The 21,153-nt window shown below is 41.4% G+C and overlaps 1 protein-coding gene across 1 annotated transcript; it reads left to right on the top strand.

Annotated features, from left to right (window-relative positions):
* The first annotated feature begins 8,368 nt into the window (after positions 1-8,368).
* LOC114706356 (olfactory receptor 1468-like) lies at positions 8,369-16,152 on the top strand. The gene is made up of 2 exons (XM_028888739.2): positions 8,369-9,277; positions 16,008-16,152. The coding sequence occupies exons 1-2, from the start codon at positions 8,369-8,371 to the stop codon at positions 16,038-16,040; spliced, it is 942 nt and encodes a 313-aa protein (XP_028744572.1). The 3' UTR covers positions 16,041-16,152.
* Positions 16,153-21,153: the final 5,001 nt, after the last annotated feature.

The raw sequence follows: 21,153 nt of genomic DNA, 5'->3' as shown, positions 1-21,153 counted from the left end.
TGTACTCACTCATAAGTAGATGCCAGATGTGAGTGAAGGATGACCAGACTGCAACCCACAGCTCCAGAGAGGCTAGCTAACAGGGAAAGACCCTAGCAGGGACACATGGGTGACCCAGCGAAGGAGAAGTGGATGAGATCTACATGAGTGGACTGGGTGAGGGGGTAGTTAGTAGAGAGTGAGGAGTGGGGAATGAGAACATTGAGAAATAGGAGGGTAGAGCTGGAACAGGGACAGAATGCAAGGGCAGGGAAGGAGATACCATAATAGATGAGGACATCATGGGAAAAGGAAGAGGCAGGGTGCTTGGGAGGCTCTCAGGAACCCACAAGGATGACACCACCTTGGACTACTGGCCGTGGTCCAGAGGGTGCCTGGACTGGTCTACTCTGGTGATCAGTCTAGTGAATACCCTAACTATCATCATAGAGCCTTGTCCAGTGACTGATGGAGGCAGATGCAGAGATCCATGGCCAGGCACCAGGCTGAGCTCCAGGAATCCAATTGATGAGAGAAGAGGGATTCTGCAGCTGGGGAATGTCGATATCATGACAGGAAGAAGTGCAGAGATGATCGGCCACACTAGAGGAAGCAAATGAACTGTAGACTAGTGGCTGTGGAGCCCTCATGGGACTGGACTAGGCCCTCTGGATACAGAAGACGGTTGTTTGGCTCGAACTGTTTGGGGAGCACCCAGGCAGGGGGATGGGGATACATCCCTGGTGCATGAGCAGGCTTTGGGAATCCGGTGCCTGTGGTGTGGCACCTTGGGCAGCCTTGGTACAGTGGGAAGGGGGTTGGACCTGCCTAGGCTCAGTGTGCTGGGCTCTGCTGACTCCCCATGGAGACCTTTATTTGGGGGATGTGGGGTGGCTTGGGAGGGAGGGCTCGGAGATGGGAGGAGGTGGGATCTGTGGGTGGTATGTAGAGTGAGTAGAATATTTCTTAATAAAGAAAAATGGAAAAAAAAGATTCACAAACCAAAAAAAAAAAGACTTAAGATAACAAATGCTTGTAAGATTTTAAAGAAAAAGGAAACCTTGGAAATTGTTGGTAGGAATAAAAATTAGCATTTACATTACACTGTGGAGATCCCTGGTAAATGTGAAATAGAACTATCATATAGCTCACAATCACAGTACTGGGAATGTGGCCAAAGAAATTTCAGCCTTTTTCTTAAAGATAAAAACTCCCCTATGCAGGGAATAACTACACTAGCTATCTTTTTAAATGGCTAAATTTAAAACTAAGACATCTTTTAAAGTGTGTGTGTGTGTGTGTGTGTGTGTGTGTGTGTGTGTGTGTGTGTGTGTAAAAGAAAAAGACAATGACAAGGACTTAGGTCTTCAACACAGTTTTGGATGGCCTGGAACTCACTGAGTTCACCAGACTGACCTAGAGCTGATGGTAACTCTTTCTTTCCTGCCTCCTGAGAGCTGGGATTACAATCATTGGCCACAACAACTAGCTTACTGGCTTGCAGCACATTTATCTCTTTCTTTTTGCTTATTTCTTTAGCTGAGACTTCAAGAACTATACTGAACAAGAATGGAAAGAGGACAGCTTTTGTTTTTTTCCTGATTATAGTGAAAATGCTTTGAGTTTTCCTTCATTTTGTATAATGTGGACTATGTATTTGTTGTACATAAACTTAGTTGTAATAAGGCTGATCCAAGTTCATGTCAGCCAAGGTGTGGGTATTGGCTTTCTTTCTTGCTTACTTGCTATTTTTTTTCCTTTTGAGACAGGGTCTCACTATATAGCTCTATCCTAGAACTCACTATGTAGACCAGGCTGGCCTAGAACTCACAGAGATCTGACTATCATTGCCTCTGCCTCCCAAGTGCTGAGATTAAAGCCATGTGCTCACACACCTGGCTTTTGATTTTCTTTTTAATGGAAAGTAAACATTGATGAAAATATGAAGAATCTGGAACTCACAAATATTACTGATTGAAATGTGAAATGGTACTGCTGCCATGTAAAAATTATTTGGTGATTTCTCAAAAAGTTAAACATGGAATTATTGTTCTATCATCCAAAATTCCTATTCTTAGGTATATACATGAAAGAACTGCTATATTCAAGCCAAAATTTTACATTAATATCCAAAAGAGAACTATTCATCACAGTCCCGATATACAAAGAGATATCAATTGATCATTGCCCAAATAAAACATGGGGCATCCATGAAATACCACTCAGTATTAAAACCAAATGAACTATTGACACATGCATGTGCCTTGAATATGACTAACTGCCTTAGTTAGGTTTTCTATTTCTGTGAAGAGACACCATAAACACAGCAACTTTTATAAAAGAAAGCATTTAACTGGGGATGGCTTACAGGTTCAGAGATTTAGTTTATTATCATCATGGTAAAAAGTATGGCAGCATACAGACAGACATGGTACTGGAGAAGTAACTAAGAGTTCTACATTTGGATCAGCAGGTAGCAGAAAGAGACAGAGCCACTGGGTCTGGCTTGCACTTCTAAAACCTCAAAGCCCACCCTCAATTATACAGTTCCTCCAATAAGGCCAAACCTATTCCAACAAGGCCACATCTCCTATAATGCTAATTTCTCTGAGTCTATAGGGGCCATTTTCATTCAAACAACCACATTAGCTGAAAGGAAGCAGATACATTATTCTGTATGATTGTGTGTATGCAAAAATGTTAAGGTCAAGAAAATCCAAAAAGATACAAAATAGACTGGAATTGCCTGTGACTGAGTCAGGATAGACAAAGTAGGGAAAGTGTAAGGGAGCTAAGTGTTGGTTAATGTTAACTGTCAATTTATGAGATTTAGAATCACAATGGAAACAAATCTCTGAGCCCATCTGTGAGGGATTATTTAGCTAAGTTAGATGAGGTAAAAAAAAAAAAAAAACCTACCCTAAATGTGGGCAATGTCACTCTGTGGTGTGGGGTTTCAGACTAAATGAAAAAGAGAAGACATAATGAGCCCAGGCATTCATCACTCTTCTTCCTGACTCTGAACTCAATGTGACCATCTGCCTCCTGCTCTGCTACTATAATGAGTTTTATTTCCTGGAACTGTAGCCAAAATTGTCCCATTCTCCTTCAGTTGCCTTTGTCGGGTATTTTGTCACTGCAACAAGACAAATAATTCATGCAAAGTATGAATAATCTCATGAAATGCTTGGAATATAATGAGTAAGTTTTAAAAATGATTGTGGGATATTTGCACAGCTTTGAATATACAAATAATTATACACTTTATAAATGTGAATAGTATATTTCCATATATGTCTTTTTCTGTCAGGAGATGTAACACTAGTTTCACTGAACTGAAAGTTGAGCCTACCACCCAGCCACGTTGGGTTACTAAGTAAACCATTATCAGAGAATAGTGGTATTACTCTGCCTGGTGTGGTTGATGCTGATACCCAATGGGAAAAATGTTTCCTGCACAAAACAAGCATCATTCTGTATGAAATCCTGGGGAAGTGTTTTAACATCTTTAATGGCTAAACATCCCAAACAAAATGTTAATGTCATCTATAGCAACCCAATACAGGCAAAGCCAATGAAGGCCCAGGTTCGCTAGGATGATAATGTGCTTTCTATTAGTATGGACAGAAACTCACTCAGCTGATGATTGTTAAACACAGGGGACAGATAGCAAAGGCGAGGCTTATAACTGTCAGCGGTAATTTCAGTCACAATAGCAGGGATGCAGAACATTCACTAGCATGCACTGATGCAGATACAGAAAGTGGCTGGGGTAAGGGTGGTGGATACAATTAAGGTTTTCTAGAGAGATTGTAGATGAATCTTAAAAGTTTTATCAATAAAAAAAACCGAAGCAGTTTTGGAGTAAATGCTGGAAGATCAGAGAGCAGCACACCCACCTCCCTCACCTCCTCACTGATCCATTCCTCAGACTGAAGCCTCTCTGTCCTCATCTGATGCTCTCAGTGAATGCTGCTAGAACTGAAAGCTTACCAGCAAATGTTCTAGTTTTGTCTTCACTTTATATGCCTTTCTGCTTTTGCCATCATCCCTGGATTAAGGCGTGTGTCACATGCTGGCTGTTTCAATGTGGCTTGAACTCCAGAGATCAGACAGATTTCTGCCTCTCGCATGTTAGGTTTAAGGTTGAGTGCGCATTTTCTAGCTCTCTATCTAGTGTGTTCTGTTTTTGACTCAGATAAGTTTATTAGGTGCACATATTAGGACACATACCCACAGAGATGAGAGCAAAACAACTGATTAGAAGTGGAATCTGGCTTTTCTTAGATCTTGGCCTAAAGACAGATAAACATGATCTTAAGGAAGTCATCAAACATTGTTCTTATTCCTGTACTTAGCATATATTGACAGGTATAGAAAGTTGAGTCATAAAATCTGGTCCATGTTAGCATGTATTATATATTATATTTGAGGGCTTTTTAAGACAGGTTCTCTGTGTACTTTGTGCTTCTGGAAGTCACTTTGAGACAGCTGGCTCGAAATACATGTTTATTTATCTTGAGGGCTTTTTATACAGTCTTATGATTTACTCAGAGAATGTCACTTCGGAACTTTCCAAAGTACATGATTTTCATGGTGATGTTTCTGTAACAGCAACTAATTTCTTCTTCTGTATGTTTTCATATTCATAGTATCTTCTAAATTAAGTTTAGTTCATAATTATTCCAAAAATACAGACCCCAGCATCATGGGTATGCAACTCATTCCTGAAAAAGTTGTGAATAAGCGTCTACCTATAAATCTCTCTTCTTCACCTTCCCTCTGGGTGTAGTTAACACATGATCAATAACTGTAATCAGTCACAACTACAGGACTCTGAAAGAATTGGTCCTAGAAAGGTCCTAGATAATTACTCTAATTAGTTGTTCATGATCTGGACTCCTCTGGGACACAGAAGCTTTTAAGCCCAGAGATAACTAGAAGGAGAAATAGGAAAAGAAGTGATACAGATTAGGGGTTGCCTAGAGACTATTATTTCCTGTGAGCATAGTGAATAAAGAAAGCATGATATTTTATCAGGGACTGTGCATCATCCTCAGATATTCTGGATGAGTTGGCAGGTGACTTAATGGGCTGATGTTTTACTGTCCTTCTAATACAAGAATTTCAATATCTTGCAGGGTATTATGTTCTGTAAAATTTTTCAGAGATAATAATGTTCCTTCTTTGTAATCTCTCATCTTCAGAGACGTTGCCACACCATGGACATATCTGAATGAATGGCTGTCATTTGCAATATTTTATTCATCATGTGGCTCCTCTTATTAAGAGCTGTAAAATTATTCTCCTAAGATCATACCCTATCAACATAACAGCCCTGTGATGATAAGGACATTTTTTAACTTTGCTATGGAGCATTAATAAATCTTTAGCAGGCCTCCCATCAAAGACTGTTTCAATTTACCTCATGGGACACACCAATGTGTATTTTTAATGATAATGTACATGCTGCCTGCCTCAGCATCCAGATGTCATCACCTGATGTTTCATTTATAAAGTAGAATCTGAACTACAGAACAATAATCCATGTTTTCACAGAATTCTTGGTGATTTGTATTTAATGTGAAGCACACTGTCTCCTGGGGGATTTCTATGTGCTGTTCTGGTGGAGAATTACTGATTTATTGGCTGAAGAAGACAGGAAGCTCCCTGGATCAATTGTGACAGCACCCACAGGTGGGGCCTCTGATTTGTGATGTTTACATATATCCCTATACTGCATGGGTCCCTCTCACTTAAAAAGGAAGTAGAATTTTGACAAACTATTGTTAATTTACTTTGAGTCTGCTGTTCTACATGATAATGACATTGAAAACCACATTTATAGCACCATTAGAATTAGTATTTATCAAAATCAGTACCAGAGCCTAGTCTATCCATACATGTTAATCATGACAGGAAATTTTACACAATGAAGCATGATTTTTCTCTACATGTTTATTCTCTCTGTGATGTCACCATGCAATATTTACATATACAATCTGTGAACTAAGCCTCATTAAATACTGTCTTCAGGGAATACCTCAGCAGTGGACTCAGTAATAGCACTTAGAGAAAAGGCTTCCAACATTCCCTAACGCTCCTTCTCTGTTTGGTCAGCTTTAAAACATAGGGAGTTTGTTGGTGTCATTGAGAAAAAAATGTGTGTGTGTGTGTGTGTGTGTGTGTGTGTGTGTGTGTGTGTGTGTGGTTGGTTGGTTGGTCTGGATTAGTTGATTTAAGCTAAGTATCACATGATGCTGAAAACTGATAAATGTCTGTCTTTGAGGTCAGTCAGCAGACAAACCCCTAGGCTGAGTTGAGGTTGCACACCTGAGCACAAGGCAGTCTGGAAGCAGAGTTCTTACTCAGGAGATTACATTCTCTTATCTTTGACTGTGGGAGGCTCATCCCATTACAGAAGGTATTTTTCTTTACTCTAGTCTGCTTTCCTAAATGCTAATGACATTGAAAACTACATTCTTAGCAATATTAGGATTTGTATTTCACAAAAATAAGTGCCAGAGCCTTGTCCAACTCACATGTAAGTTAATCATGACATGAATTCTTGTAGAATGAAACATAAGAATTTCATTGAGTCATCACCATTACTGAGCAGTGCAGCACATCAGATCTATTCTTATATTTTTTATAAAAACAAAATAGCACTAGTCACATTAACAAGTGTCAAAATTAGTGCTAAATGAATCGAGTCTAGTGATTATTAATATGGAAAGTGTGTTTTGAGACAGGTCTCACTGTGTTACCCTGACTGTCCTGGGACTCTGTGTAGACCAGACTGGGACTCTATGTAGTCCAGACTGGCCTCAAACTCACAAAGGTCTGCCTCCCTCTGTGTCCAGAATACTGGGGCTGAAGGCATATACCACTTCAAGATTTAGTATGGGTATTGGCTCTAATTTAGTGGGGGGCCTGTAGCCTTTAACATTTAAGGAGTCTGTTTCAGATTGAAACACAACAAAAAATCATTTATGAACACTGGTCACACACAAGTACTATGCCATGGGCTGGCCATGCTGCAAGATGAAGGAGGACATGGCCTCTCCTGCATTTAGTGCACAGTCTGGTGGCAAACCTACATGAATCAGTGATCAGGGGTATTGAGGCATGTGAGAAGAACATAGGCTGCTGTGAGATCATGGTAACAGATCTCAGTGTGGTGTGGAAATTTTTGATTAGCAAGTGGCATAAAATATCTATGAAAGATAAATGAGGGCAACATTGGTGAAGGGGCTAAAGAAGGGAAGAAATTACAGGCAAGAGAAACAACAAGTGTAAAATGCCAGAAGCAAGAAAATGTGACTTTTAAGACTAGCATTGGAGAAGAGCAGCACACAGGTGTATCACAGCTCAGGTAACAGCATCATTTGTGAATATGATAAGACCCTTGGATAGTGTTGAAAGTTGGCTTGAATAAGGGGAAAGGTAAGGATGGTAAATCCTTTAACTGGTTTCCTAAGGTTCATCACATTAAATTATTCAAAGTATAATGAATTAAATGTTGGCAATCTTGTTAATACAATCCTGGCAGTATCTAGTTGCCAGCCTGCTCTAGGAGTGTGGTGCTGTGGAGATGAATGGAGGAAGTAGAAGAACAAAGAGGAGCTCCAGGATTTGCTAGATTGACAGTGCTAGGAAGAGAAATAAAATTGACACATTTCTTATTGGATCCAGGCCTTGCAGACATTGGATTTATCAGTTCTCCAGTGTCACCTTTACAGAACTGAGTCCCCAGTGTCCTCTTTACAGAACTGAGAGCAGAACAGGGGCAAGTTGGGAAAGAGCAAAGTGGGATCGTGTGTTTCACTTAGATCTGCTGCACTTGACACGCCTGTGACATATCCAAGAAGTTACAACTACTTTGCAACAGGATAGAGTTCTGAAGGTGACAGAGACTTCACAGCTGAATTTCAGATGTCAATTTCAGCCCTGGCATAGACAAACAGACACATATATGTATATGTATACATATATATGGAGTTATTTAAAAAATTTATTTTCGGAATCCTATTAAAAAAATAAATTTTCAGAATCCTGAGGACCACCAATGTGTAAGAGACACTAAGAGAAAGAAGCCAATTACAGCTGCCTAGGATGGCCATTCAGACAGGTAAGGAAAACAACTAACATGATTTGTGTTGCAGAAGCTCACAGGTGAATGTGTTCAGAAAATGATAAAATACTGAAACACGCAAGAAGGCTTTTAAAAAAGATCATCAGTTATTACAGATATTGTAAGTTTATAATTTTGGTTATGAGATCAATTGTTTTAAAATAAATAATAGATAAAGAGCCTAAAAATCTGTTTATTTTTATTTGAATTTCTAAGGATCTATGTCATTTTCCCTTAAAGTCCAGGAGAAAGAATATGACAGAAGAGAACCAAACTGTCATCTCCCAATTCCTCCTCCTGGGCCTGCCCATCCCCCAAGAGCAACAACAGCTGTTCTATGCCCTGTTCATGGCTATGTACCTCACCACTGTCCTGGGAAACCTCATCATCATCATCCTCATTCTACTGGACTCCCATCTCCACACACCCATGTACTTGTTTCTCAGCAACTTGTCCTTCTCTGACCTCTGCTTCTCCTCTGTCACAATGCCCAAATTGCTGCAGAACATGCAGAGCCAAGTCCCCTCCATCCCTTATGCAGGCTGCCTGGCACAACTGTACTTTTACCTGTATTTTGCAGACCTTGAGAGCTTCCTCCTTGTGGTCATGGCCTATGACCGCTATGTGGCCATCTGCTTCCCCCTTCATTACACCAGCATTATGAGTCCTAAGCTCTGTGTGAGTCTGGTGGTTCTGTCCTGGATGCTGACCACATTCCATGCCATGCTGCACACCCTTCTTGTGGCCAGATTATCTTTCTGTAAGAACAATGTGATCCCACACTTTTTCTGTGACATATCTCCTCTGCTGAAGTTGTCCTGCTCTGACACACATGTTAATGAGTTGGTGATATTCATCATGGGAGGGCTTGTTATTGTTATTCCATTCCTTCTCATTGTCATGTCCTACACACGAATCGTTTCCTCCATTCTTAAGGTTCCTTCTATTAAAGGCATCCACAAGGTCTTCTCCACCTGTGGGTCACATCTGTCTGTGGTGTCTCTCTTCTATGGGACAATTATTGGCCTTTACTTATGTCCATCAGCTAATAACTCTACTGTGAAGGAGACTGTCATGGCTATGATGTACACAGTGGTGACACCCATGCTGAACCCCTTCATCTATAGTCTGAGGAACAGAGACATGAAGGGGGCCCTGGCAAGAGTTTTTTGTAAGAAGAAAATTCCCTTCTGTCTTTGATAGCTACACTTTATAATTTTGGAAATTTTCACCTAATAAATAGAATGTACTAATGTGGGGATGATATTCCAGATTTCCTCATTGCCATCCAAGATTCTGTTAAAAGCATAGAACAGCAATTGTCCATCATGTAAAAGAGGAGACATCTAAGTGTGAAGTTGAAGACAGAAACTGTTTTTGTGAACCTGACTATTCTATTTTGCTTTTCTTGGGTGATCCTGAAAAGGCATATATTAGAGCTAATATTTTAGTGACCTCCATTTCTTATACCATAAGTCATAACAAAATTTTATCAGTTCAGTTGAATTCTGCTTTAACTATGGTTTAATTTTTAAATTTCCCTCCAAAATCCTAAGTCAATGATAACATCCCAGTATCTCAGCCTCCCATCTCCTAATGTCTTCTATGTGCTGTTTCTGAGAAAATCTTGCCTTTTATTCATTCTTAAAACTTTTTAATCTTTAGTATTATTTTGTGTAAGTGGATGTATTGTCTATGCATATTGTTTTATTTCTTAACAATTAAACATGATGTGGAAAAGTGTAATTTTTAGATATTACTATCCTCAACGTATATTAGTAACTATAAAAAGTTGTGTCATAGAAGTGGATGCATGCCAGCAAACACTCATTCCTCAAAGGGCTTATTTACAGGGAGTTACAATGTATCCACATAGTGCCAGCACAAACAATTGAAAATGGTGTGTCTTTAACATCCATTTATTTAAAAAAAGTTCTAAAAAATATTATGTCTTTTATCATGTAGTTTCTAGTTACTTTTAACAATTGTTCAAATTCTCCTCTCCAAACTGTAGCAAGGTGTAAGATCACTGACTCTTATTACTCCCCTCTATAGATGTCTTAGATATTTACTGTCTCTAATGAGTTACTGCAGCACCTAAACACCATTGGGACACAGAGCCTCATATATAGGGATGCATAGGAAAGGAGGTGCTTGAAATGTGGTATAAACACTGAAGAATACTACAGACTTGGTACCTTCCTGTGGCCATAGTGAATATGAAGAGCAAGATCTTTTATCAGGATTTAGGAGTCACCCTTGGCTGTCCAAGGCAAGTTATCAGGAGAATGAGCCATTCCCCTGCTGGCCATCCATCCACAGAAGATAACAAATAAAATTCTCATCTTCAGATTATTCCTCTAATTTCCCATCCTCCTTCAGTCTCCCATATTAGAAAAGGAATGCATAATTGTGGGAGTTTGAATGTAAATGGCCCCCATAAGCTCATAGGATGTGGCATTATGAGGAGGTATGGCTTTTTGAAGTAGATGTGGCCTTGTTGAAGGAAGTGTGTCACTGTGGGAGTGAGCTTTGGGGTCTTCTATTCTTAAGCTATACCTAGCTCAGGCACTTCCTGATGCCTGCAGATCAAGATGTAGTACTCTCAGCTCCTTTTCCAAACCATGTTGATAATGGACTAAACCTCTGAACCAACCCCTAATTAAATGTTTTTCATTATAAGAGTTGCATGGTCATGGGGTCTCTTCATAGCAATAGACACCCAAGACAGATATTGGTACCAGGGACTAGGGACTAGAGTATCATTGTGATAAGACTGACCATGCTTTTGTTTGAAGGAGTATGGACCCTTGGAATGTGAATTTAAAAAGCAGTTGAATGCTTTAAGTGCTGCTTAATGGGCAACATTAGTAGGAACATTGAAAACAATGTGATTTGATTAACTATAGGGGCCTGGCTAGAGAGGTTTCAGAGGAGTAGAGTTTTAGTATGTTGCCTAGAGATTGTTCTTGTATTAACTTGGTGAAGAATGTACCTACCTTTTGCCCTTGTCCCAAGAGTCTGCCTGAGGCTAAAGTGAAGAGTTTGGATAAATTCCTTTAGCTGAGGAAATCTCAAAACAGTCTAGTATAAACTCTGTCATGTGGTTATTAGCAGGAACTCTTAAATAGTATTTATAATGAAAAGGAGCAAACTGAGCAAGGAAAAATGCAAAATATACAATTTGAAAAGAAAAGGAGCACCAGGAATTGGGTTGAAGCTAAGTCATGTGTTCAAGGATATAAACAAATTAAGAAATGGAATAAAAGGAGTGGTGACCTCAAGGCAAGATGCCACACAGCTATATTTCCAACTTGTGAAAAAGAATTAAAGAAAAGCTGAGAGCTGGGTGTGGTGACTCACACCTTAAATCCCAGCAGTCCAGAGGCAGAGGCTGGCAGATCTCTGAGTTTGAGGCTAGCCTGGTCTACTGATCCAGTTTCAGAATAGACAAGCTTAGGCAGTGAAGGAAACCTTCAAGGACAGAAAACTGGTAAAGTTGTAATTGAACAAGGGGTCAAGGTTTCAGCCCAGCAAACAGCAGGACTTGGAAGCTTTGGCCATGTGGTTCTGACTTTAGAGTCAAGGAGCAACTAAGGAAAGGTGCTGAGGCCAGGCATGTATCAGGGGTGTCCCTTAGTGGAGGCCCATGGAGGTCATTATGTAAAGCTGTGAGGTTGAAGCATGGATTGCCTTGGAGAACCCAAGATGCTAGAGATGCCAGAGCCATGTGATATCTGTCAAGGAAAGCTGCTAACATGAAGTGGAACCAGCCCAAGAGAAAGAAGTATGTTGCAGTCAACAAAACTGAAAGGAGTTGGAGATCTGAACAGTGCTTTGACATCAAACATAGAGATGCAGAGTTTGGATTTTCCCCAGCTGGTTTTCAGTCTTGCTTTGGTCCAGTATTTTCTCACTATACTCCTTTTCCTATGTTTTGAAAGAGTGATGTATGTCCTGTGCCATGTTGGAGGCATATGATCTATCTGCTTTTTGAATTTGATTTTACAGTAGATTGTACTTAAGAGATTGTGTGAATCTCAGAAGAGACTTTGGACTTTGACTTTTAAATAAGTTTGAGACTCTTACAGACTATGGGTACTTTTGAAGTTGAACTGAACGTATTTTTACATTACAATACTGCTACAAGACAATGGGGGCCAGGGAGTAGAATGTGTTAGTTTGAATGTAATTGTTCCCCATAAGTCATATGGAGTGGCATTATTGGGAGGTGTGGCCTCATTGGAGGAAATGTCACTGTGGAGGCAGGCTTTGAGGTCTCCTGTGCTCAAGCTATGCTGAGGTCAGACCACTTTCTCTTGCCTCTATATCAAGATGTAGGATTCCAAGCTTTTGCTCCAGCACTGTGTCTGCTTACACACCACCATATTGCACTATGATGATAATGAACTAAATCTAAAAATGCAAGCCACTCCAATTAAATGTTTTTCCTTTATAAGAGTTGTCATGCTCATGGTGTCTCTTCACAGCAATAGAATCCCTAACTAAGAGAGAAGAACAAAGCCATAAATCTGAGAATTTTGGTGCATTTATGAATTTCTCTCACTATCTATATCCTATTTAATGAGTCCTATAGATCCTAAACTTCATTATTTCTTTAATTCATCTTTGTCCTAAATATTAATACCTAGACAAGGGTATCATCTCACTTGGACTATTGACCTCTCAATTTACCTCTCTGACTCTGAACTTCAGTACTCATCTCAAACAGCTTTCTTTTGCTCTTTACATGTAAAGTGAAAATCCAGTCATCTTTTCTTGTTGAATGAATCATTGGTTGATTGTCACTGCTCTTAAGATAAAGCTAAATTCCTATCATAGGTACACTTGAGCCCAGTCTTCCCTATGTCCACCGCTGAATTTGGCTACACAGTGACCCTTACATTCCATTCTGCGGGCTATGCTGGATTTTAAGGGCTATCTTTCAATGAGCTGACTTTCCGGTGTGAAGTTCATCTGCCTATTAGTACCTTCCCATTGCTCCCATTCACCAGAATTACCCTTTGTCCTTCAGATATGTAAGAGTGGCTTTCTAAGATAAATCTCCTGAGTCTAGAGTAAGTGAGACCTGTCGCAATTTTCCCAGTGTCTGGTACTCATCCTACAGCTCTTGATACCTTGATCAGATATTTACCACTGACTCCCCACAGATTGTAAACGACATTCAGAAAAGGCATGTATGCCTTTGTCTTGCAGTAGGGACACCCTGCTGACCCATCCAGCAGGCCAGGTTATTCGAGGGTCTCGAGGAGGGACCACCTGTGAATCAATGGGGGGTGAGAGGGAAAGGAGACCAAGCGCGTGAAGAAAGACACAGTCAGTCTGAGTTGCGTCAAGGTCTCACTTTATTGACTGGTGTTAGAGCTTATAAACAGGGCTTCAGGTAGGGAGGGGGAGCAGGAGTGAGGAGAGGACAAAGAAAATTCCTAAGGAGGGTCAGCAGGAGGTCGCTTTGGTCCCAGGCCCCTGCAGCTAGCTGATTTAAAGAGGTTTATTTAATCCTACATTCCTAGGTTAGACTAAAAGCCTCTTATTTACACGAGGCTTGATAAATCGTGGCAGGTAACACAAGGTTCAAGACACAGCTGTCCAGAGTCGGTCCCCAACAGTTCCCCCTCTTTTCTCAAAAATGGACCAAGTCCATGTGATCGGGGTTGCGGATGTCCGAGAGAGCCTCTGTCTTAGGCTATACAGGGGGACTCCCACGCATGGCAGGTGCCATGTTGAGCCGGTCTCAACGACCTCTGTACGCTGTTGTCTCCTGCGTGGGCCCTGTACTATTCCCGTCATTGAGTACTCTCTAGCAAGACCGTGGGGACGTTAGGGCTTTAGGACACTGAATCTGAGTCCTTGATGGGGCTCCTGGCTGGCCTCCTAGGAATCTACTCTGTGATAATGAATCGAGACGTGTCGTGGTAAGGCCAAATCAATCTGATTTTTGATAAACCGAGTCAACCGCTGAAAGGCCCAGGGACCAAAGGTAATGAGAAGGAGAAGGAAAATAATCAGGGGGGCCAGGAGGGTGGGGATCAGGGTAGAAAGCCAAGGGGATTCTTTAAAGCTTCTATATAGAAGGGCAAACCCTGCTCCTAAGAGCAAGAGCCGCATCTTACTGCAGCCCCATAAAGGCTAATAAAGGAAAAACCCACAAGATTACAATTCCCATACAATTTCGTTTCACAAGATCATGGTCTGGGTACAGAGTGATCACAGACGGGTAATTTGCGTCAACAGGTACATTTTTCCTGAAACCTCAAGGGGGGGGGTATCAAGGCGGGAGTGGAGTTTACACAAAGGTCACAGTGGTCCTTCCTGGAACACCTGCAACTATCCCAGTCACAGTTGAGCACATCTCTTAACAGAAATCTCTTTACATTGTTATATGGTTGCAGGGGAGATTGAACAATGGCTAAGTCAGGTTGCTCTTGGAACTAGATTTTTAGTTTCTCATTTCCTGGTGCTTGAAGTTTTCTCTTTTCCTGAGGCTTGGGGGTGTAAGCCTGAAGGGCTAGGGTCTTTCATTCCCCCATTTTCTTTTTGGCAAATTTTAATCTTAAAATTATGGCATTACATTTGGTACCTCATGGCCTATTTTAGTAACTCATGGCCTGTAATGGCCATGCATAGTTCATGTACAATTAGCCATCTGGTCTCTATGCCAGGGAGTTTTCTTTTGACCCAGCATTTCAGCCTTTTTTGAACAAGGAAAATGGGACGATGTATTCTCTTCTGGAACTGCTTCAAGCTGGCATTGGGGTGTCGTTATCAGGGCCCCTCCCCCAAAAGGCTGAAAATCTGGTCAAAGACTGGGCAGGGGGCATTTGTCAGTAGCATGTAGCTGCCTGACACCATAGTGACAGAGAAGAATCATGTTAGCTGGGCTGGTCCACGTTAGCCTTTAGCACGTCCGGAGTCCACAGTCATCTGGAGTGGTGGAGTCAGCAACTGAAACTTGGAGGTGTCTGCCAGCCAAGTAGAAATCTGTTGAGACAGATTTAAACTAGGAACAGAGGTTAAAATTTATGAACTTATTTGGAACCCTTAGGTTTATACCCTTAGTAATGGGAAAAACAGTGATCCCAAGACCAGGAGAGAGGAAAAATACCATCTTTAGGAATACTTATCTGGGGTCCTTTCGACCTCTGTGAAGTGGGTCTATGTTTTTATGACTCTTTTAATCCTTTGAGGCCTACTTACAAAATGACATAAAAGTTTTAGATACATTAGTATTACCAATCTGTACTGAAATCCATATTGTAGACAAAGCAGATAATGGGTATCTGTAAAACAGCAGAAGTAGACTTATACCTTTGAGTCCCAACAAGAACTACAGATTTGGGCATTTTTCTTCTGTCCAGAAAGCCAGGTATAAATTGGACAGAGATTTTTGGCCTGGTGAAAAGCACTTTTAGGTTTACATTTACACATATCTAGATGACATTTAAAACAAATCCAAAATGTTGAGCTTGTGACTGAACAGTAAGTGGTCATTGCTCTATCAGCTCATCAGGACTCCTAAATGTTAAGCTCTGAACCATAGAACAGGAGAGTAATCTGAAACATATCTTATTTTAGACTCATATCCGAACCTTTATGATTTATTTAAATTTTTACATCTTAGAACATTTTTTTAAAAGTGAGCTAACAAGGCTAGCTATGGCCTTGCAGAAGGATCTGGTTGATGCTGCCATGCTGACAAAGTTAGAGCTAGCCTAGCCATCAGTACTATCAGAAATCTGAGAAGGATAAACTATATCTGAGTGCAGACCAAGAAGCTTCCAATCCTATAAATTACAGTGATCAATCCCTACCCAGGTCTCTATAGCGTTGGAGGTACCAGTCAGAACAACATCAATCTTCTACCACCATCAAGCCCATAAGGCAGAGTACCTTTTCTGTGGAATAGGGACACGGAAGACTGACAGTGTCCTACTACTTGTCCATAGTCTGGGCTGGGTCCTGGAGGCAGGCGTTGCATTGGGGCATCTTGCCCTGTGGTCAGTGTCGTTCGCAATTCAGGTGGCATCTTCTTGTCATTCCATATCTTCTTTGGAGACCTTGGGAGTCATTGCTAGGAGCTGGGGAGCTAGGAGTCTCTGTTTCTGATAGTAAGTTTTTAATCAAATAATTTAAATGTCATATTCATCAGATCATTGACAGGTTTGAGGACCATTATCTATTAAATGTATCTGAGCCAAACAAATCTAGGCCTAATCTTGAAAATATCTCTAAGTTTGGTAATAATGACCAGGCTAATTTGTTCTCCTATAGATATATTAGTCAAATATACCTCTCAGTTTGTTTTTATTTAAATAGAACCGTTTATGCTTTAAACTAGTATCTGGATAGCCAGATGACTAGTATTAACTTGTATTCCTTAACACAGAAGGACATGCATGCAAACTCAGACATTCAAAACCAAACATACATGTGGCCACATTTTCATTCATACCTGCAGAATAGACAGACATTTTTAAAACTATGACCCTTTGGAGTCTCCATGTAACAGCAGAATAGCAAGAGAAAGAAATCTGAAACATGTTTACTTAAACTTTAAAGTTAGACCTTAAAGTTTCATTATATTTTTTTTCAAACCCTCATGACATGTTTAAGCCTTTAAATTTTTACATTTTAAACTGTTTCCTCATATCAAAAATCATTTATCTAAACTTTTGTCTTAACCAACAATAATTTGAAACCAATTTTCTTAAATGATGGCAAGTATTTGTAACACATTGAACTCAAATGACCAAAACCCATGTAAATTTTTATTTTTCCTGTGGAAACAAAAGCATAATTTCCCCAGTATCTTGAACTGGTAATTTAACATTTCTTTTTTAAGCAATATCAGTGTTATGCCCAGGTCTCGTCCCCAAAGAAGCCATCAGAGACCTCAGGTACAGAATGCAAAAGCAAGGTTTATTTAAATGAAGTTTACAAGCCTCGGCAGGGGGGCTTGTTCCAAACCTCTCACACACACAGCAGGGAGGTTGGAAGGAGCAGCAGCCTTTCTTTGTGAGGCTAGCACAGACCACATAATTCATCTCCCACCGCCCGCGTCCCTCTTTAGGTTCATATCAGTAGTTTTTCATGTTATCTTTATTTCTCATTTGTTTAGCAACCGTGTTTAGGAGTTTTATGAGCTGTCTCCCGGGTTTGGGGAGTTTGGGGAGTTTGGGATGTTTTATGACCACTTAGTCTCTGTCAGATGGTCATATATCCTAACTCTGTGTTTTCTTAAGTTTCTGTAGTTGATAAAGCCACCTGGAAAAAGGCGTCTAAGTTCTTATCTACATTTAAGAATCCTGGTTTTAGCTTCTCTTTGTCTGTAGGGGATGAAGTTGGGGGGGGGTTACTGAGGTTTCACAATCAGGACAGAGAAGGGTTAACAAGAGAAATTCCTGGCTGGCAGAAGAGACTTTGAAGTTATCACAGTAAAGGAAGGGAGGGGGAGCAGTGGTCATAAAGTATGTCCTTGGCTGCCAGTGTTCCTGAAAAAAAGTTTTTGTTAACTCCTCTGACTAAAGTCAGATTCTCTGTTCAGTGTTCACACAGTTTTGTCAGTTGCAGGCAGCCATTGCCCTGTCCAGAGCAGGACATGAGAATCTTAGCCCGCCTGTACCCAGAGCACGCACCCCCACCCTCGTGAGAGCAGCCAGCTGCCTGCAGTCCTGATAGCAAGAGAGCTAGGGAGGGAGGGAGGTGGCCCTCGCTGTGCCTCTCTCTCCTCCCCAGGAAAATAAGGGAGGTGAGTAGCAGAAACAGATGACATTTACACAGACAATTCAAGTACCAGCACATCAGCACTGAGATGATGATGGCCTCACTCACAGCAAGCAAGCCCCTCGATTGTGGCTCGCACATCCTTCTGGTGGGCTAGGCAAAGGTCTAGTGGAGAAGAAGGGGACTGTCCCATAGCGTCCGTCACAGTCAAGTCAACAATGAGAACAGTTAACACACTACACACAAGACCAAGGGCACACGAAAGAAAAACTTTGCCCCAACGAGACAACCAACAAAGCTCCAAGAACAATGACAGCCTGATGTGCTCTGTGGAGAGTGACCCTCCAGGCTCAATCACACCAAAAACAATCGAGACTCGAGGATCTCTGTCCTTGATCAAACAGACATCAGGGGGCTTTCACATCCCTGTCAGTCAGACATGCACCTTATTTCTTGGAAGAGAAACAGAGTGTAAAGTAACAATGACCACAATAAAACATACAAAAAACTCCCACAGAATGGCTCTAACAATTTCCCGGGACAAAATACAAAGTGGCACTTCCTCCCACCATGGGGAAAGGTACCCAAAGATGCTCCTCTCCTGAGCACTCCCTGGAGGAGACTCCTAAAATCAAATGGTCACCTCTGAGGTGGCCCCAAATGGCTCGGGACTAGGGGGTCCCTTGCCCAAATCAGGGAATGAGACGTCTCTCTTTCCCTCCCAGGATCACTGTCCGGACACGTCTGTCCCAGTGAGCCTGCAAAGTACAAATCAGTCGACTGCACAAAACTTAACGAGACAAGACAGAGACAGAGACAAGACAGAGACAGAGACAAGACAGAGAGCGCTCTTACCGGTAGATGTCAATAAACCTCTGGACCCTTGAGGGTCCCGGTGGGGTCTTTTGGTCTTTTGTTCAATGTGATTTGTGGCAACCTCACTCTTACCGTCTTCTGGGACGGACACATCGTTTAATAGGTCCTCAGCAAGTGCCAGAAGATGTGACACCCTACTATCCTTTTCTGAATCCTATAAAACATCTCTGATTACTCCATAGAAACTAAAGAATGCATCTGGGACATTCTCTCTGTCCTTAAGCAAGTTATTGATATCCTTTCTGACTTTATTCCACGTCAAAGGGTGGATGCCCGGGCCATTAATAACCAGCCAGGGACATTTTTCTTCCACAAAATAGAAAAACTTAATTAAATCTTTTTTTTTCTTTCTTTTTGACTCTTATTCCCCTCTCCCTGAAATCTTCATTTCCTAAATGAAGAGAGCCTCTTTAGAGAGTGCTTTACCCATTGATTGATGAACGGCACTTACCTCAAGGCTGCCCGCGGCGCACGAGTGATGCTGTTGGGGCACCTCTACCCTAGTGAGTCTGGCCAGACCACGTTTTCTCTTTGCCGTCCAGTAGTGAGCCGCCGTGCCTCGAGCCCCACGTTCGGGCGCCACTTGACCCGTCCAGCAGGCCAGGTTATTCGAGGGTCTCGAGGAGGGACCACCTGTGAATCAATGGGGGGTGAGAGGGAAAGGAGACCAAGCGCGTGAAGAAAGACACAGTCAGTCTGAGTTGCGTCAAGGTCTCACTTTATTGACTGGTGTTAGAGCTTATAAACAGGGCTTCAGGTAGGGAGGGGGAGCAGGAGTGAGGAGAGGACAAAGAAAATTCCTAAGGAGGGTCAGCAGGAGGTCGCTTTGGTCCCAGGCCCCTGCAGCTAGCTGATTTAAAGAGGTTTATTTAATCCTACATTCCTAGGTTAGACTAAAAGCCTCTTATTTACACGAGGCTTGATAAATCGTGGCAGGTAACACAAGGTTCAAGACACAGCTGTCCAGAGTCGGTCCCCAACACCTGCAGGCTGATACATTCACCAAAGTGCCTTTATATTATCAGTTTCCTTTTGCACTAGAAGTGTACTTGTGCACTTGTTTACAGATACCAATGCTCTATCAAACTAAAACAACAACACCTATTAATCTTCCTCAACATGGATTTGCTAGCATTAGCCCTTTACCCTAATTTGACTTCCTATTATAATGTACAAGTATGTGACTTTGAAACGTGGACCAATATAGTGAAGTTTTATGAATGAGACTTACTCATTTACCAATTCAAATATACTCTAAAAATCTTTATACTTGATTCATTGATACCATTGGTTTCAGTATGATAAACAGAAATATGGTGGCAATTTTAGTAGGTGTGGAATATTTCCACTTGTGTGAGCTCCTCTAATATGATGCCCAGTGCTCATTAATTTTATGGACAAACTTAGCTTGGCCTACATTTTGTTTTGTACCGATTGTGCCATTTGGTTAATATTTACTCAGTATACTTTGAATGAATCAAATTACCTGATGTTATGTAGTTGGCTTCATACAGTTAATGGAAGGTATTAACGGAAGAATCTGCAATCTCCCAAGAAAGAGAAGACTCTGCTGCTGAGTGCCTTTAATTTCAGGCTGTAGTTCTAGGACTGCCTGGACATCAGCTCATTCCTAACTTTCAGATTGGCCAGTCTCTGTAGTCCAAGGAAATGATTTATTAAACAAACTTTAATTCTCTCTCTCTCTCTCTCTCTCTCTCTCTCTCTCTTCTCTCTTCTCTCTCTCTCTCTCCTCCTCCTCCCTCTCTCTCTCTCTCTCTCTCTCTCTCACCTCTCTCTTTCTCTCTCTCTCCCTCCTCACTCTCCTCTCTCTCCCTCTCTCTCCCTTTATCCTTTATGTACACTTATATGTGGTGTTGAAAGACCCTAGCCCTTCAGGCTTACACCCCCAAGCCTCAGGAAAAGAGAAACTTCAAGCACCAGGAATTGAGAAACTAATAATCTAGTTCCAAGGGCAACCTGACTCAGCCACTATTCAACCACCCCTACCAAAATGTAACAATGTAAAAAGATTTCTGTTAAGAGATGTGCTCAACTATGACTGGGATAGTTGCAGGTGTTCCAGGAAGTACCACTGTGATCTTTGTGGAAACTCCACTCCCGCCCTGATACCCACCTTGAGGTTTCAGGAAGAATGTGCATGCTGACGTGACTGTACCCACTCTGTGATCAGGCCATAAAAATGCATGGGAATTGTAATCTTATGGGTTTTGTGGGTTTTTCCTTTATAAGGCCTTATGGGGCTGCAGTAAGATGTGACTCTTGCTCTCAGGACAAGAGTTTGCCCATCTGTACAGATGCTTAAATAAAAAACCTCTTGCTGTTGCATCAACTGCACTGGAGTCTGGGTTCTTGGAGCGCCCAATTGAGACCCCCAGATTTTAGGGTCCAACAGTGTGGTA

Source organism: Peromyscus leucopus, chromosome 8b, assembly GCF_004664715.2.
Source record: "Peromyscus leucopus breed LL Stock chromosome 8b, UCI_PerLeu_2.1, whole genome shotgun sequence".
NCBI lineage: Eukaryota > Metazoa > Chordata > Mammalia > Rodentia > Cricetidae > Peromyscus > Peromyscus leucopus.
Note: the sequence above shows the minus strand (reverse complement) of the source record. Positions and strands in the feature narration are given on the sequence as shown.

Bases quoted from the DNA above. Each gene is read 5' to 3' on its own strand.
- LOC114706356 (XM_028888739.2), top strand. From the start codon at position 8,369: ATGACAGAAGAGAACCAAACTGTCATCTCCCAATTCCTCCTCCTGGGC. The intron at 9,278-16,007 runs GTTTTTTGTAAG...ACCACCATCAAG, and splicing joins TGAAGGGGGCCCTGGCAAGA to CCCATAAGGCAGAGTACCTT.